Genomic DNA, 19,189 nt, shown 5'->3' on the forward strand with positions numbered 1-19,189 from the left:
AATCGCCTGCCCTCTGCTGTAGAGCTCACCAAAGCCCAGCAGACAAAAGGGAAAGGGTTGTGTTCAAACAGTCACATTTCCCTTTATTTTCTCAGTGGGGAAGTTTTTTGATTTATTCTTTTGTGATACTGCTGATATTTGTGTTTACGGGGAGGTTCTTACACCGAAGGACAGCCTGTAGTGTCGTTACCCAAACGTAGCTCTGGGAAAGTTTACGTAGACAACAGCAACGTGTTGGAAATAAGGGCTGTAGTTGATGAATCTTTTCATCTTCCCCTCAATCCTGAGTTGATAAGAACCGATGGAGTTTCCTGACCTATGTTGGACGTGAGACCATGTTTCCCTGAGATGGGGGATGCGACGGAGGTTCTCTAAACATGGGGCACTCATCCTCCCGCTGGCCTCGCTCCACAGAGCATCTTCTCCCAACTAAATCACAGCTTTCGGCTTGCAAAATGTCACCGGTTTTGCTGAGCCTCACCTCAGTGCTCCATTTCTTGGGGCTCTGGCAGACAAATGAGGGGTCTGGTAGCCCAGAGCTGGCTCCTCGGCGTTGCCGGAGGTGAGCATCTCCACACAGGTCGGAGAGGAGCGTGATACGAGGGGTGGTTTCTTCTGCGGCGGAGCCACGGGCAGACGTCGCCTTTTGTTGACTCGGCTGCTTGTGTGGTAACAGCAGAAATGCCACAGCTGTCTGCCGGGGTGTATGCGAGCCGGAGCCCCTGGGTGTTTTTAATAAATCTAAATATTAGGGCGGAACTAAATAAAGTTTGGAGGTAGAATACATTAAAACAGCTTCTGTGAAAAAGACACAAAAAGCAGCCCCGCAATATTAACAGAAATGCCTTAAATCCCACCAGACTGTGTACGTTGCTTAAATATTTCTTCTTCTGGCTTCAGAGCAGTAGGATAAACTGTCACTACAAATTACTGCCTGCTGATACAAGAATAACAAAGAAACTACTTAGAATTTTGTGATGTTGGCTATATTTTATTCTTCTACTTGAGTGCTTTTTTTTTTATTTTCAAAGAGAATTTACAAAATCAGAAGCTGTTTGTCACCAGCGTTTTTGGCATATTACTGTTCTGTTGTGTAGCCTGTGCAGCGTAAATAACCACATCATTAACACATTAGAGAGACTCCCAACAGGATACATCTTAGTAGCAACTATTCCTTTACTTACCCCTCAAAAACCCTCTTACTAATCCAGGATTGTTTCTGCGCTCAAACCTTTTGTTTCCTAAAGGGAACGTGTTGAAAACACGAGTCGTGCTGGAGAGACCCAAGTGACAATCCAAAACCTGATGCCAGAAACAGTTTATGTCTTTCGAGTTGTGGCTCAGAACAAGCACGGCCCTGGTGAGAGCTCAGCACCGCTGAAGGTGGCAACTCAGCCTGAGGGTAAGCTGGAAATAGTTTGAGTCTTCCTGACTTTGGGATTGATTTTTTTGTTGTTTTTTTTTTTCCCATTAATGACCTTTTCCAGAATAAGTTGATACTCTTAAAAGTTGCAGACCGCCGTTTCAAAATAATTTTCCAAATTACCATGTTGGTGTGATTTATTCTTACCCTTAAGAAGAACTGATAAGACATCCCTTGTTAGATCCTCTAAACTTTCTGTTATAAAAGGAATACTTGTAAATTGTCATTAACTGAAAGAGAAAGGAAAAAAAAAACTTTAAAGAAAGAAAAACTTCAAGAAAATGCAAAGTCTGTGATTTGTTCAGATCACTCAGGACAAAAGGAATCTGACCCAGGGAGCAGGATCTCCTGAAATTTGGTGCCACCTTTACCCCCACTAATGAATCCATGTGAAATCCTGAAATATTAAAAAATACCCATTTTTTAACTGGAATTGAGTACTTGTGAAGTTGACTCCAGAGTACTTAGGTGTGGAAAACGTTAATGGTTGGGCTTGGTGACGAGTGGGGTTTCACGCTTCCATTTCAGTTCAGCTTCCCGGTCCAGCACCCAATATCCGAGCGTACGCCAGTTCACCCACCTCTGTTACGGTCACCTGGGAAACGCCCGTGTCCGGCAATGGAGAGATCCAGAACTACAAGCTCTACTACATGGAGAAGGGACAGGACACTGAACAGGTACAGAGCCTGGCTCTTCCTGCCTGATACACCATGCCATTAACAGCAATTTTTTATTTTATTATGCTTTTACCTTAAATTTCTAGGAACACCTTGTGAAGTGTTCCTTTTCCTCATAGGCTGAATCCTTTAGCCTAAAATACAGAAGTATTTAAAATTAAGAATCCAACATGAAATGTATATGTCTTGGAATTAAAGCAATATTTTACATGATGGCTTATTTAGGTATTCATCAGCATCACGTGGCTTTTGGGGATGTCCATGGTATCACGAGAGGAGAACACAAATAGCTGTATCATTTAACGGCTCCGGTGTGTAAGGGATGCTTGTGTAGTTTTTATAGGTTGGCTGGTTTTTAGTGTAAAGTGGGCTAACTGCTGATTTTAGCACGATCCTTAATCTGGACTGGTTGTTCTTCTGGAGTTCTTTGATCCAGTGATTGATATTTTGATACTGCTGAGTGTTTAATTGATTACATTTTCTTACGATTCTACTGGAAGAATCCAGTATGTTCTGTACCAATATAGGTTGCCACCTGAGAATAATCACAACATTGGGAGGATTAATCCCAATCATTTAATTGCCCATCTGATTGCATATGAATATGATTCCAGCTTTAAAAAAAAGCTAAGGGAAGAATATTTTTGTTGGCTTGTTCGATAGTTTGACAACGGTTTTTAAATAGGGACGTTGTAGTCCTTAGCTAAAACGTCATTTGCTACTTCTGCATCCCACTATTCAAAACACAAGAATGATTTTTGCTCATAGACGAGTTTCCCAAATCTCTTAATTTACAGAACCAGTGTCCATGGTATGATTTAAATCAGATAAATCAGCACTTCCTCTTGCAAGCTCACTGTTAGCACCTGTACAAGTCCTGGCTGTGTATGAGCTGTGGGTTTGACCCACAGGTGCTCCAGCAAGGTGTCTCCTTCCTGCTTTGGACTTCATTTACTGTACTAGAAGTCATTTATAATAGTTGCAGACCTGATTCTGACCTTGGCTTGTGCGTATGTTTCTTTACGAACAGGATGTTGATGTAGGAGGACTCTCCTACACCATTAATGGATTAAAGAAATACACAGAGTATAGTTTCCGAGTGGTAGCTTACAACAAACACGGTCCTGGAGTCTCGACCCACGATGTTGTTGTACGAACGCTGTCAGACGGTAAGCTGCTTTATTCTTTTTTTTTTTTGGCAGGAATTATTTGGTAATTTCCTTTAAGTGAATTTTTAACCAGAAAGACTTCCATGTTTTTTGTACATTGTTGCCCTATTTTATTAATAATGTAGTTGTTGTGTGCTGAAAGTTCCCCCAGAGGCTTTCCAAATTAGGTGAAGGAAAATTACCATACCTGATTCTGATTATGAAACAATGGTGTCCTTCATTTCCCCATCAGTAGTTTATTTCATGGGTTATTGAGTCTACGAAGTATTAAGAATGGACAGAAACACAATTATGTTGACGGCAATGACTCCGAATTCTTTTTTAGCTTCTATAATATTTTTACATATGAGCAGTGTTTGCTTTTGGAGTGTTTTTATTTTAATTGTGGTCATATGGGAAAATGTTGCCTGTCTTTTGTTTGGACTCCAGCACTGATACTATTAAATCGATTGCATGTAATAATGAAAGCAGGAAGCGGTAACAGTGTTTTCTATAAGGCAAATAAAGAGGTAATGTGAGCAAATACAGATATACGAGCAATTGTAGAATGATCAGAGTTAATGTTAATGTCTATTTTTATAGAGAAGTTTGTTTATAAGAACAGTCTGACCAAAAGTGAGCCCAACCTGGAGTCCTCTGTCCAGGCGTGACCAAAAGCAGAAGAGACGAGCAGAGAGGAGAATTGTCCCAAATTCTCTCTGTGTCACAGAATCACAGAATCAACCAGGTTGGAAGAGCCCTCTGGGATCATCGAGTCCAACCATTGCCCTGACACCACCATGTCAACTAGACCATGGCACTAAGTGCCATGGCCAGTCTTTTCTTGAACACCTCCAGAGATGGTGACTCCACCACCTCCCTGGGCAGCCCCTTCCAATGGCTAATGACCCTTGCTGAGAAGAAATGCTTCCTAATGTCCAACCTGAACCTCCCCTGGCGAAGCTTGAGGCTGTGTCCTCTTGTCCTATCGCTAGTCCACAAGTTTGTTTCTGGGGGACTTCTTGACTCTGCAGTGGTTTCTGTGTGTTTGCTAATTCAGTTTCTCCTCCATGAACCCTGTCAGCATCCTCTTTAACCCAGGTCAGCTTTTATCATCCACAACATCAAGTGGACAAAGATCCTACAACTAAATTTTCTGTGACAAGTCACCCCTTCTTCTCTGTTTTCCAGATTCCAAAGTCACAGAAATGGTTAGACGTTACTTTTGTGGAAGCTGTTTCAACCTTCAGTGCCCTTTTCTGAACTTTGTTCTAGGTTTCTTTTCTCCTACGTGCTTTTAAAAGCGGAGGTAGAGGGGACCACAGTTGTATCAAAGATGCAAGTGTGTAGTTACTAGCATTTGACTGACTGTTTTGGCTCATTCTGAGCACCGAGGTGACATTTTTGGGATGTTGGTGGAATTTGATGTTGGTGGAATTGGTCTGCTTAGAGCCATCATTTGGCCTGTAGAGTTAGAAACATTTTTCTCCTATGTGTAACTTTACCATGAATTTCATCTGCCACTTTAACATCCAGGCACAAAATGCCCTGAGGTCTTTCTGCAGTTCTTTACCGTTAGATCTTGTCTGTACTAACATTTGTCACCTCGCTGCTCATCCAGGGGTCTCGGCACATACCACAGAGCTCCACAGGTCATGTCCCACCACGTACGTTCCTACCTTCTCTTTCCTTTCTTTTAACCAGTTGTTTACTCAGGCAAGGACTTCTCTCCTACCCCCTTGTTGCTTCATTTCTTAAGAGCTCTCCAGCAGGTTTGCGATGTGGGATTTCCCTTTAAAAAGTGACAAATAAATATTATTGCTCCCTATATCTATGAATTTCATGCTTTATTGTAGCTTCAGTTTATTTGCCTAATACAGGTTTCTGACTTACTACTTGAAGTTTCTCACATGGAGCCCCTTTTAAATACTGGCATCAAATCTCCCATCTCCCAGTATCGAGGTAACTTGTGAGAGGTTACAGCCTACTATAAGTCATGCAACCGTTTAGTTCCCAAGTTCCTTGAGAAATCCTGGATGAAGAGCATCTAACCCTGGCAACACGCTGCTGTTGTTACGTCTGACCCCTCCGTAATCCCTTATATTGACCTTTCAGTTTGAGAGATCCTCTAAGTCCCTTGTAAAGGGTGTCATGGAAACCTCTCCTCTTCCTTCCACTCAGTACACATGCAAAGAAGTTAGTTGTGTAGCCTTGTTCTTTTTCTGTCATACCCTGACCATCTGCTAACTCTAAAGGCCTTCCAGCTCCTTATTTGTTTGAAGAAGAATTTATTATTAGTTGTAATGTCATTTTCAAGTTTTTCTGAAGTTCTTTCTAGCCCAGCTTACATTTTCACATTTTACCTATAGAAATGTATTTTCTAAAGCTTTCTGATTGCTTCTTACAATCCTATAACCCTGCTGCTTACCACGCTGTTCTCCCCCTTCAATCTCTCAAATCTTTCTGGATGAAAGGTGCGCATTTTCTTCTTGTGTTTTCCTGCCGTGGTGTCTGGAAGCCATCTCCCATGTTTCCTACAGGGATTTCATTCTAAGCTTCCTTTAGCTGCTATTTAACAAGCTGCTGCATTTTTATGTAGGTTTTTTGCTCCTAATCTAACTACGTTACAGTGGTTTGTTGCAGGATAGCTCTTCAGGTATTACAGTTGGAACCAAGGTTTACGTGCTCCTCATAAGGATTACTTCTCTTCTCGTGGTCTTCCTGATCTATAGGAAGCAATCGTGTGTCTTAACTAGAAATGTAATCTCTGCATCACGCCCTGATCGAGGGCATTTCCCTTACCGACTTGGCCTTGCAGTCTCTGAACCATGAGCATGTCATGGTCCTCCTGCCTGGGTGGCTGCTCTACAGCGTACCAAACGTTGCATTAATTAGTAATCACTCCATGTGAAGCCCCTGACTTTTTTAAGGTTGTTCTGAAAGTAGGGACCAACTGCGTAAAACAAACAGTGAGCAAAGAAAAAAGCTTAGCTTTATTTCATTTCTTCCTCTTAACCTATGTTGCTTTTTAAAGGACACAGCACTTAATCCCTAGGTCTGGTGATTTCAGACTCAGCTCAGTTGGCAAGAGAGAAGGAAAATCAAATCCTCATTGTCTCCATTTCTGTTGTGGAATAGTAGGAGAGAGGTATTTATTCAAGCACGCCCCAGTGTACCTTTCACTTCTTGCAGAGCTACTTTCACTTCAGGCACTCAGGAGTGTTTTCTTAGCTATTGTTGTGGCTGGTGTGAGTTATTTGGAATATATATTATTCAGGCCGGAACAATCTTTAGCCCCGTTGTGCTACTTCCCTGTCCTTGTGCTTTGCTGGAGCCTCACCTTCCTGCCAGGGAACCCTTATCTCTGCCTTTGAGATAACACTTGTGAGCCTCAAGTGCTGCGAGGAGGTTTTCCTTGCTCTCAGGTTCTCTCTCACATTGCCCTTTTGTCTAACGGAGTTTCACGACCAGCAAGTTGCTACAGCTCGTAAAGACCTAACAAAGAGCGGAGGTTTAAAAGCAGAAACTGTCCTTGCAATGCACTTCACCTCTTCAGTACCACCCAGACTTGTTGACGTTCGAGTTTTTCCTGTTACAGAAAGTCATGAGAACAAAAAACATGGCTAGAATTTTAAATGTGGTTCCCAGAATCCAGTGTGTAAATTAAAAGTCCTGAATGCGCTCTCTTTTCTTAGAGTTTATGGGAAGTACCTTTAATATGAGACATATTTTATTTAGGTACTTGTGATAAGTAAAGACCTGAATAAAGTGAGTTCATTCTTTGTGATGAAAATACCTAAACCTCCTAAGCTACTCTATGGCATAAAGTACCTCTGGTAGAATTTTGTAGTTGCTTTATATAGTGTCATAAACCAGAATGGTTTGTTCTTTCATAACGAATGATAGCAGAGAGTAGTTGTGCATGGAAATAGAGTATTTGATACAGTACATGGCAATTTTGGAGTTGTAATTCCTTTAATGTTTCTAGTCCCCAGCGCCCCACCACAGAATCTCACGGTGGAGGTACGGAACTCCAAGGTAAGATGTGAAGAGTTTCCTGTTGGTAATGGGTAAATAAAAGGTCGGTGGGTCTTAGACTGACCACATTTTAGAGCTGCTTTGGGTCTTTTTTCTACTACGCTGCTTTTCAGCTCTTTGTGTATCAGTTGCCCAACAGGAGAATATCTGAAGCATTAGAAACTCCAGTCCAGCTGTGGGTTGTAGCTGGGCACTTCAAAAGAGAAGTTTATACTTAGCCATTATGACTTTAGTGATTATGATTGGAGATTTTTTAAAAAGCCTTTTCTAAACTCTTTTCCAAATACTTTTTTTCTGCTGCCTCTATGATTAAATAACTGCCTGCGCCTAAGGTACAGTTCAGATAACTTGTACCCTTTAGAGAAAACACCAGCTCTTAAAGATAGATCCTCAAATAAACCCTATCTTAAGATAACCTGAAGAAAACAAAAGGGAAACGCACAGGGCCACTTGTGAAATTGGGATCAGAAGGTCTTCTAGGATTGAAGGGCTTTGAGGTGAGCTTCTCTGGGCAAGTGGATGACCTGGGCTGCTGCTGAATCATAAAGTTGTTACTTTTTAACAAATAGCCTATGTTTTACTATATAAAAATGCAGTATTTTCCGTATGCATGTTTTTAATCTCATGTTTCGTGAAGCATTAGCACTGGAGTAGTTTCTCTGGCTGCGTGAGAGGCGATGAGTTTGTAACGACCTTCTGCCTTCCACAGAGCATCATGCTACACTGGCAGCCCCCTCCCGCAGGGACACACAGCGGGCAAATCACTGGCTACAAAATTCGCTACCGTAAGGTGTCCCGCAAGAGCGACGTGACAGAGAGCATTGGTGGGACCCAGCTTTTCCAGCTCATTGAAGGTGAACTATTATTTGCAAGCATTTGTTGTCAGAAAGGGTTTTTAGGTGCTTTTAGTGGGCTGAGAGACATGTTTAGGTAGCGTTACCTTGGAAATAAAAATGGAAACACTTCAAATGAGTGTTTGTAGGTTATGAGTGGGCTGGCTAGCAGGAACTGAAGTCTCGTGACCTGTTTTCTAGCCCTCATTTTGCCATTGATTTGCTAAGTGGACTGGACAAGTCCTTTCAAAACCTTTATAAAAGGCACAGGGGTTGCATGGAGAAGACGGTCCTGAGCTCGTTGTGTCTGCCCAAATGCCAGAAATAAAAGGCTGGAGAAGGATGGCAGAGAAGTGCCGCCTGGCTGGGTGTTCAGCAGTCACGTGGATGTGCTCTGTAGCGAGGCTGTTTTGTTCATTTTGTAAATCTCTGTAAATGAACACTTGGTCAAAAGAGAAGAAATTGTGCCTCTCTGGAAAATGAATGTGTGCTTTTTAACAAGATGTTTTGATTTGTTCTCGGAAACTCCAGCTGTGACTCAGTAAGTTTCAGTTTTCTCAGAGTGGGAGCTGATCTGTGCCTGTAACTAGAGTAAATTTTTGCCAGCAACAAAGCCTGTTTAAGAAGTTCCATATATCACATTTTGAGTGCATTTTCATCCTGCTTTGATTATTGATTATACGCTCTTATATACCATAAACCAACAGTTTGCTCATTGTGCTCACTTGTTGACTGTATTCTACACCAGTGTTTGGTTAGGGATGTGGGTGGTTCTGTATTTAAAATTAATTAATAGCCAGAAATGAAAGCTGGCTGCCTCGCAGTGTCTGCCAGTGGCCCACAGGGACAGGCTGCAGAGTGTCACAGCCCTGGGTGTCTCTGGTCACAGTTTAGCTGTTACACCCTGATTGGTGTCAGCTTCCTCAGCGGAGGTTATACCTGTACTTTAATTAGGAACGGGTGATTCCTGTGCTCACAGTTGGAATTCCTGTTTTGATACCTGGATTTGTGTCTCGCAGGTCTGGAGCGAGGTACAGAATACAGCTTCCGCGTGGCTGCCCTGACTGTGAACGGCACCGGCCCGGCTACCGACTGGGTGTCGGCGGAGACGTTTGAGAGTGATCTAGATGGTAAGGTCGTAAGTGGGAATGTATTTATGCCATCAAAACCATCAGAATGCGTCAACAGGGCACAGTAAAGCTTGATTGCCTTTTGTAAAGGCAGACCTCATTTTGTTCAGTTGTTTTTACTGTATTCTGATTATACAATGTTCTTTCTTTATGAATAAGTGAAATTAATTTTGATTTTAACATAAAATTCTTGCCAAGGCAATCAAATGGCTTGAAATTAAACCCTGCTTCTACACTTTCTCGTACTGTATGTTTGCACCATGCTTTTTCTGCTAACACATACCCAATTAGGAATTACAATGTCAATGTTTCAGTATTTAAATAATAATACATTATAAGATTCATATAATAGTAATAATGGCTCGATTTTTATATTGCAACAAAATTAATCTTGTTAATTATGCAGGGGTTTACATGCTATGAAACAGAGGTAGGAGGACTCTTTTCCTTGAGGGACGTAAAAAAGTGATTAAGTATTTCCGTAGCTCCTAAGTTATGCTAATGAAGCCACTGAAGTATACCTCAAAGAGTTCAGAGCGGTGAGTTGATAGTTGGAGATCCGGCGCGCTGGTGGCCGAGACGTAGTGCTGTTGGCTGCAGCGTGGAGTATCGGGGGCTGCAGACTTGGAGTTGTCAATGTTGAATGCGAGAGAGATGCCACAGGAGGAAAGAAACCGTGGAAGATGCTGTTGTTGCCCATAGACCTTTGCAGCCTTACCACTGGGTTTCACTCGTACCATGCTTAAGATATTTTTCCGTAGATTCATGACACGTGGTATACAGAACCATGTTAACAGTTTGTTTTTCCAGTGTAGAGGTTAGCAATACAAGTAGATGTTCTCTGAATAATTTTGACCTTTGATAGTTGGTCCAGATGTTTGGTATTTACTATACTTTTTACAAGGGCATGGAGTGATAGGATGAGGGGGAACAGTTTTAAACTGAAAGAGGGGAGATTTAGATGAGATATTAGGAAGAAATTCTTTGCTATGAGGGTGGTGAGACCCTGGCCCAGGTTGCCCAGAGAAGCTGTGGCTGCCCCCTCCCTGGCAGTGTTCAAGGCCAGGTTGGATGGGGCTTGGAGCAACCTGGTCTGGTGGAAGGTGTCCCTGCCTGTGGCAGGGGGGTTGGAACTGGATGGTCTTTAAGGTCCCTTCCAACCCAAACCAGTCTGTGATTCTATGAATTTGCAAGTGGGAACCTGCTTCTTGCAGAATTCAAATGAGCATCTCCCAGAATCTGACTAAGAGCAATTAAAATGGAAGAAAAGTGCCTTTTTTTAAAGGGTGGCTGGGGCGAATCTCTTTGGAACTGCCTCCATGGAGCTGGTGGTTCTGGGTAGATTGTTCCCGTTTCAGAGAAGCATTTAATTAGTGCTGCCACACACAAGTTACCTTACGCTTGCTGCACACCAGTCTCCCTCTTGGCTTTGTTAAAGTAGCTGGAGGGTCATTCTAGCTTAATGCCGTGGGATGCAGTAATGTCTCTCACATCTGTGTGGCTTGAGATTCAGTTATACTGGCAGCTGGAAGACAGAATAATTAATAAAAGAGCTTCAATATTTGCTCTGTGCTGTTGGAAGATTGCTTCAACAGTCAGCTGAGGAAAGCCCTCGAGAGCCCGTGCCTCAATCTGTGTGTTATGCAAAGTCGATGTTCAACTTACTACTCGTCCTCTTATTGCTTACTCTCCATCGGCTGCATCGAGAACACCGCAGAACCCAGTGTTAACAGTAGAGTTCAGGGTTGTAGTTATTTAAAATTTACTTTTTAGAGTTGAAATGACTTTCACCTGTGTGTCTGCCTGCCTCTAACTGGGTACGACACAACCTCGCAGCGCTGAGAAACCGCTAGTTCCCCAAACGGCGGCAGAGCTGTGTGAAGGGGCAGCACTTACCCAAGGTAATGAAAATGTACTCGGCTTTTGAATTAGAGTTAGCAGCACTTTGCCAGAGGATAGATAGCATCAGGATTAAATTTAAATAGGGCAGAAGGAGGGAGAAGAAAAAACGCTTTCACTCTGTGTTGATTTTATAATTGACATTTTTTTCCAATTGGAGTGTTGCAGCCCTTGCAGGAAATCAAACTTTCTTTATGCATATGCTTTACAGTGAATAAAGTAATTAAAAAATCATACTTAAGACAATGTAACACGGTATTTGTATCATTCTGTGTACATGTATGAGCTACTTGTGTATGTGCCTACTGGAAAGAAGACGTATATTTTTTGCTTTACTTTCCTTTGTGAGCTCATGTGGATAGTTTTAATACCATGCAAATGTATTTACAGCTAATCTTTAATTTCTCAGGTTCAATAGACATGTAAGGCATAATTCCTTTTTATTCCACAGCTGCTTCTTGAATTTAAATAGAAAATAATTTGCTTTATAGTGTCATCAATGTAAATGGGAGCCAGACTGTTGCAATTTAGTGTTAGTAGTGGCTGTGTAATTTTGCAGAGTCGATGCCAGTCCCACCGGGCTGCATATGCAGAAGGTGTTAAACAGTTATACAGAGTTTATCCCCAATGCACTGACTTCTGTGCAGTTAAAAATGTCATCCCTTATATTGCAATTCTACAGCTTTTCTGTATTTAATAGTCGTGAACTTTAATTGATCAGCTGTGTCAGCTGGAGGCCATAAACTCCCTGGGCTTAGCAGGCCAGTGGCATATTATGATCCAAATAATCCTGTTGTGATGCTTTATTAAATGTTTTTAGAGAAATGCAGCATGTTTCATTAAAATGAAATCCCTGCAGGAAGCAGAACTCTCCGAACTGATTTTATTTTAGAGTGGGGAACTCAGCTTATTATTGCACAGAATTATTTAAAATCTGTTAACATAGTGGCCTGACAGAAGTACTGACTTCATTTTTGAGAAGTTAAAACAAAGGGGTGGACACAAGTAGGTACAGTTGTGCTTTTAGATTGCTTTTAAATTCTTATCAACAGTGAGGGAAAAACATTTTAGTGAAACTAGGGGATTACAGTGACATATTGTGGAGTCCTCTGTTATTAAGGATCCACATTCCATCTCCGGTGGGTTGTGATTAGCTTTGTGTTGCTTGAGGGAGTAGGATTCGAGGCTTTGATACGGACTCTGTGAGTATTTTTGGATCTTGTGGTACAGTTGTGTGGTCCCTGCCTGTATTTTGTGAATTCTGTTAAAGAGACTCAAGGATTTAAACAGCAACAAGTGTAGAACAAATCACGAGACACCTTTGTAGCACATGCAATATCCATTTTACTGACAATTCTTAGAGCTTTGGAATATTCTATTTAATCCTACAGCGAGCTCAGGAACCTTTCTTTCATCACCAGTGTGTTTTCAATGTAATTATGTTAATGCCCACAAGTAAGTGATAGGATGGAACTAAAAGCAGATTGCTTTGTGGAGGGGAAGGATGTGATAAATTTAACGCACGTTTTTGGAAGAACGTGCACAAACATCACAAAGTCTGCCTTGAAGCAGGTCTGATGCTTCCTTTCAGTACGACTGGCCTTTCTTTTAAAGACAGTATCTATTAGAATATATTAGTATACGAAACTATGTTAATTTTCTTCTGCTCCTTTCTTTGCTCTCCCTTGTACAATCAAGCTCTCTCCTTTGGAGCGTCCTCATTTCAGTACAGACACAGAGTAGAAGTGCTACATTTGACCTCACTACCTCATAGCTCGTCATGTAATTACCTTTATTTAAGAGGAATCCTTTAAATCCATCCTTTTTCTTCCACAGAAACTCGCGTTCCTGAAGTCCCGAGTTCCTTACACGTCCGTCCGCTTGTCACCAGTATCGTAGTGAGCTGGACTCCACCTGAGAACCAGAACATCGTGGTGAGAGGCTACGCTATAGGGTATGGCGTTGGCAGCCCTCACGCACAGACCATCAAGGTGGACTATAAACAGAGATACTACACCATCGAAAACCTGGGTAAGGGAAGGGAATTCACAGAATCACAGAATCAACCAAGTTGGAAGAGCCCTCTGGGATCATCTAGTCCAACCGTTGCCCTGACACCACCATGTCAACTAGACCAGGGCACTAAGTGCCATGTCCAGTCTTTTCTTAAACACCTCCAGAGAAGGTGACTCCACCACCTCCCTGGGCAGCCCCTGCCAATGGCTAATGACCCTTGCTGAGAAGAAATGCTTCCTAATGTCCAACCTGAACCTCTCCTGGCGAAGCTTGAGGCTGTGTCCTCTTGTCCTATCACTGGTTGCCCGGGAGAAGAGGCCGATCCCACTTCACTACAACCTCCCTTCAGGTAGTTGTAGACTGCACTAAGGTCACCTCTGAACCTCCTCTTCTCCAGGCTAAACAACGCCAGCTCCCCCAGCCGTTCCTCGTAGGTCAGACCCTCCAGACCCTGTTAATTAACAGCAGTGCCCAAGTTTCACCTCTAATTTATGTTACTGTTTTTGAATCATGGTATTATAAATACATAAAACTACGTGCGTGTTTTTAAGAGAATCTTTTTCCTTACTCAGATACTATACCGGATGCAAAACTGTTGATAAATTCCAAATAAACTCAATTTTCTGATGATAGAGGCAGAGGAATAAAAAAACTCCCAAACCCAGAATCCTAAATTCACCGAGTCTGAAGCACAGTGCATTGTGATTCGATGCTTTCCCTTCAGTGCTTATTACAAAACCTTCCCTGCTGAGCAGCACTCCCTTGCTCTCCTTCTGGAGCTGCAGAACAGGTGGCTTCAGGCAAAAAAAGAAACTAAAATGTCACGGAGAGACAGTGGCAGCTACTTTAAAAGAAAAAATATAGATTCAACTCTCCACAGAATTCTCTGTGGTAGGTAAAATATCCTGAAAGCCAAATAAATATTAGTATTGTGAACTATTGAGAAGTTCCATAAAATTGGAGTTTTGAGTAATTTTATAGTAGAGCAACTTAAAATGTTAATTTAAAAATGTTTTCCCTCACTACTATTTTGACTGTACTTAAGGCAGATTTGCTGTGACTGCAGACTTCTGCTGTGTGGGAGCTATTGAACACTTCCAGAAGGTCTGTATGGAGACTTTCTCAATTAAAATTTAGTCTTGTTTATTTCATGTATTTCAGTTAAAAAATAAAATACTGAGCAAAGAGAATATGGAGAAGCAGAAAAGAGGATTCACCAAGAGCTTGCCCTAAAAAGATACTTATTTTTTTCCCTTTAGACCCAAGCTCCCACTACGTCATAACCCTGAAAGCGTTCAACAACGTTGGTGAAGGGATCCCCCTCTACGAGAGCGCGGTGACCCGGCCTCACTCAGGTAAAGGCGAGGGGCTGCTTGTAAGCTCTGCCCAGCCGAAAATGGGGTGATGTGTCACGGCAGAGTCTTGTTTTCCAGTGCCCTCAAGTACACCTCATCTCTGTAGTTGATTGGCCTTACTGCTTCACTGATTGCCTCGCATGGTTCATCCATTTATTAAACCTAAAATTGGTTTCATTTTTAAATTACAAAACTTACCTTTCAACTAGTTATTTGTTCTTATTCAAAAAGTTACCATTACGTCAGCACAAATTGTGTGGGTGCAGTTCTGAAGGCGTGGCCCTTATTTTGGTTTTAATGGACAAGTACAGACCTTTTTGGGGTCTCTTACACTGAGATTTTGAATATGATGCATGCGTTTTCTTTGTCTAAGTCTCAGTCTGCTGTCACTTACACTAAACAAGTTCTTGGGGTTTTTTTGGTCTTGTAAGACATTAATAAAAGATTTTAAGCAGAGAAATTAGTTTGCAAGTGAGCTGTTACTGTGCTATGGCCACTGCGCTCCCCACTAGACTGCTGACGTTAGTTATTTTGTGGAGATGTTAACACCTCTGCTTGGTTTAGTCTTCTGAAGAGCAGGAATTCTTATAGATTTTATAGATTGGAATGGCAGTTTGTTCAGTTATTGCAAATTTGTCCGATACCTGGAACTCGATTGCCATTAACATTCTTTAGAAGGTGATGGGAGTTCCCTGTAATTTTTATGAAGTGGCGTTTACCCATCTAGAAAATGTCCAGCTCTTTTTCCTCCTCGTTGTTTTCTGGAAGAGGAACCAGTGGACATTCTGAGGCAAATAAAGTCAAAGTCAACGTTACTGTGTGTTTGGGTTGAATGCACTGAACGCTAATATGATTACGTATATATATATCTCAGCATATATGTTGTCTTACTGTCTTAAGAAGGGAACGCGATGCAAGAGTGATTTTATTAGCCAGTCTTATGTCACCTATTATTAACTCTGGCTTTTCTCTCTTTTTCTCCATTTCTCACCTTTCATTTCATTGTACTACCCTGCATTTCCCCTTTTTTGTTCTTTTTTTTTTTGTTTACATTAAAATGCCACCTTCTCCCTTTTTAATTATAATACACTACTTTTTACCCATCGATTCCCTAGACACTTCCGAGGTTGATTTGTTTGTTATTAATGCTCCATACACTCCAGTGCCAGATCCGTCTCCCATGATGCCACCGGTGGGGGTTCAGGCTTCCATTCTGAGCCATGACACCATCCGGATCACTTGGGCAGACAACTCTCTGCCAAAGAACCAGAAGATCACGGACGCTCGCTACTACACAGTTCGCTGGAAAACCAATATTCCTGCAAACACGAAGTACAAGGTATCGGAGTTTCGACAACACTAACGCAGCTGCATTGTTTCGATGAGAAGTTGTTTCATGTTCAAGTCAGGGTTAAGCGCAAGCTGAGGGTAAAGACGAGCACTTAGGAAAGGCTCTAGACGTGTGCCGGGTTTTACGTGAGGTGCCTGGGCTGAGCTCACATCAGTGCTGCTCAGTTTCTGCTGTGGACCCATGGACATGGCAACAGTTTTCTCCTGTCCACTTCACCCTGACACGAGCGCTGTGCATGACAGGTGTGGGCTTACCTTTAGAGGAGCCAGTAAAGCGTTAGTAAGGTACGTGTTACTACTGGCTTCTCTCCAGGTAGCAGAAGAATCTGACTTTGTGGGGTGAGTCACGCAGGGAAAACATTTACCCTGACGGTTTTAAGTTTCCTTTTACAACCTTTTCTGTTCATATGAAGTTGATAATGAACCTTTCCTTTGGGAACTGAATGGGTGCAAAATATATAACAATAACTTTATTATATTCCTGCCTGCCTTCATTTTCATCTGCTGTTTTGATTTGGAGACTAGATGTGGGGTTTGGTTTATTGGTTGGGATTTTTTGAGTCGGTTGGATTTTTTTAATTTTCAGAGTTACCTGGAGGCCTCAAAAATGCTGACTGCAAATTTCACGTTTGAAATGAGACTCAAAGGAAATGGTTGTTAAAATATCCAGCTAGTGGAGCTCCCTTTATGCTCTTGCAGAGCAATCTTGTTACAAACCAGATTTTTTTTTTTAATTGAAATGAGAAGATGTATACACGTGTGTTCCTCCTCTAAAGGCCAGTTATTTATGAACCCACATTCCTGAGTCACGTGCAGAGGATGTCTCGGGAGTGATTTATATAATGCTGCAGTTTCATTGTTAAATGCTTAAAGAAAACCCACCCTCAGTGGGAAATGAAATACTCCCACCGTTCTCGGTGCTGGTGGCCCAGTGCTCAAGAAGTTTTATTGTGGACCAAAAATAACATGTAGTGATGGAATATAATTCAAAATTACTCATTGTAAAAAGCATTTGCCTAAAAGGACGTAAGTTTGAGAACATTTGCTCTCATCATTTTAACCCACGGTGTTTGGAGAACTCGCATCCTGCTTTTGTTTCAATCCTAAATTCTGTAGTACTCTGTTGGACATGAACAATTGCGAGTTTTAAGACAGGCAAACCCTCTTTTCAGCAGTGCTGTTGGATAAGCTGCCGCATTTCAGTCAGGTCTTTGGCAACTTTATTAGTCTGAGCGAATATATTGTTTGTCACGGCCGCCTCTAGCAGCTTTGTTATTTATTGCATGTTTGAGGCTGTTCACCCGCTTGCATCGGAGCTTCTCCGTTACGCAGCCTTGCACACAGAAATCTTATTTTTGTGTCAGTTCTCTAATATCCAAAGCTACCTCTGCTCAGTGTGGTGGTGTTTCATCCGTCCCTCTCGTCAGTGCATTGGATGTTGATGTAGTTCATTCTTATTTTCTACATTTGCAAACTCTTTATTAAAGAAGAGGCTGCGAGCTTCAAATACAAGCCAGGAGGTTCCACCTTAAGGAGCCTTATTTTCTTCAATTTGTATAGGAGTTGTGTCAATCTAGAGCATATAAACATAGGAGCAGATGTGATACAGTTCCTGAAGCTAAAATACTCCGCTGTGCTTTGAACCGTGTAGTTTCACTAACGGGGATCAGAGAGCGTTTTTCAAAGAGCCTTTGTTGGTGGAGCAGAGTCGTCCTGCTCGCAGGCTACCTGTGATTTATCAGCATGCTCTCAAGCATAAACTAAAATATTAAATCTTAACTTAGATCTTTTAGGACTGTAGAAAAAGAAAATAAATTTTACAGGGTGATATTTATGAAGTTTATTTCTAGTGGGTGAGGAGGGTTTAGTACCATGGGATATGTTGTCTTAAAAACAGTAAGCGGTGTTAAAAAATGAAGCAAGCAGAGAAGTCTACCACCCTAGATATTCTGGAGGGGAAGGAATGGTGTGCTTTTCAGGGGATAAGTCAGCTCGTAAGGCAAGATGCTAGGAAAAAGATTGCTCCTTTGGACTTGTCCCGGCCAAAGGTCTTTGCAGCTTCTAGTGAAGCATCAGCTTTTTCCTACCGTCCCCGAGCAGCGCTGCAAAGAGCCGGGAGAAGATGTTGCTCGGCTCTTGGAGAGCTGATGGAAAGCTCTTCTGACCACGTGGCTCCGTGTTCGTACGAGGGAGGTTGTGCTCCATCAGCCTTTGTCACTGAGCTAACGTTAAGACCTGTCCTGCCCTACCCTTAAATATTTGAACCATTCAGCCACAATCACGTTTACTTTGAAACTCCACTGAGTTTTGTATCCAGTAAAGGTTTAAAGGTAATGGAGGATTTTATTTTAATTAGTTTTATGATGTCTTTGTTGTCTGTGATGTCGAACTGGCAAAACACGTGTCTGTGAACCAGCAAATACTCTGTACAAATCTGAGTATCGCCTGGCTAACAGCTCTCTGCGCTTCCACCTCGTGTAACCAAAAAGCTGGCATTGGTACGCGAGAAAGACGAGTTGTCTTTGTAGAATTTGGAGTGTATTACTCAGAGTCTTCAGGAATGTGCATTTATGGATGGCATTTTTCTTGAGATTTAGCTCAAAACACTTGTTTTCTGAAGGCAATAATTATTAGTACAGTTGTATGGCCCTGTCAAAATTCTGAACCAACTGACTCTTAATCCTTTGTTTAGATTACTGTAGGTGAAGGTAAGGAATATATATATATATATATATGTAGATATATTTTTTTTTCCATAGCCTCAAGTACTTTGTGTTTATGTTCAAGTCATGTGTAACAGATATCAGGTATTTTAACCTAAAGGTTAAAAATTCTACCTAAATGGCTGACTTACAAATCCCACTGTAAACCATGTGTAGTTCCGCTGTGTGATCCTAGAAAACCATTTATTTTCTGAAAAATATTTACATATTAATAAAGCTTCATTATCTTCAAATCTCTCAGCACCTGTACTTTCAGTTGATTTTTTTTTTTTAAAGTATGTTAAATATTTACTGAAAATTCTAAGAGGAATTTGGAAGGCAGATAGAGATTTCAAGGACTGTTATTGTTAGCTGTGCTTCATTGTTTTCCCTAGCCAGATCGGTTAATGAAATGCTGTAAATTAAACCCCCCAAGCAGACAGTGATTTAGCCTGCTGCATAACAAGTGTTCCCTGGACCTTGCATTGCCTTTGTTTTTTTTAAATTTAGAATTGACTGCATTAAATGCTCTTCCTGATTGCAGAAAGAATGTCTAGTTTAGGATAAAACAACTGCACGTTAATACTTGATTAATAAATTTGCATGACAGAGCAGAAA

The 19,189-nt window shown here is 41.6% G+C and overlaps 1 protein-coding gene across 6 annotated transcripts in view; it reads left to right on the forward strand.

Annotated features, from left to right (window-relative positions):
* Positions 1-19,189, forward strand: part of NEO1 (neogenin 1) — a 197,787-nt gene that overhangs the window by 152,223 nt on the left and 26,375 nt on the right. For 5 of the 6 annotated variants that reach the window (XM_068410464.1, XM_068410468.1, XM_068410465.1 and 2 more), the window contains exons 9-17: positions 1,248-1,402; positions 1,952-2,100; positions 3,131-3,269; positions 7,237-7,286; positions 7,996-8,140; positions 9,139-9,249; positions 12,985-13,179; positions 14,424-14,519; positions 15,635-15,858. In XM_068410464.1, the coding sequence (XP_068266565.1) occupies positions 1,248-1,402; positions 1,952-2,100; positions 3,131-3,269; positions 7,237-7,286; positions 7,996-8,140; positions 9,139-9,249; positions 12,985-13,179; positions 14,424-14,519; positions 15,635-15,858 (1,264 nt within the window). The remainder of the gene's footprint in view (positions 1-1,247; positions 1,403-1,951; positions 2,101-3,130; positions 3,270-7,236; positions 7,287-7,995; positions 8,141-9,138; positions 9,250-12,984; positions 13,180-14,423; positions 14,520-15,634; positions 15,859-19,189) is intronic. The other variant, XM_068410466.1, reaches the window with a different exon arrangement.

The sequence above is a fragment of the Nyctibius grandis genome, chromosome 11 (assembly GCF_013368605.1).
Source record: "Nyctibius grandis isolate bNycGra1 chromosome 11, bNycGra1.pri, whole genome shotgun sequence".
NCBI lineage: Eukaryota > Metazoa > Chordata > Aves > Nyctibiiformes > Nyctibiidae > Nyctibius > Nyctibius grandis.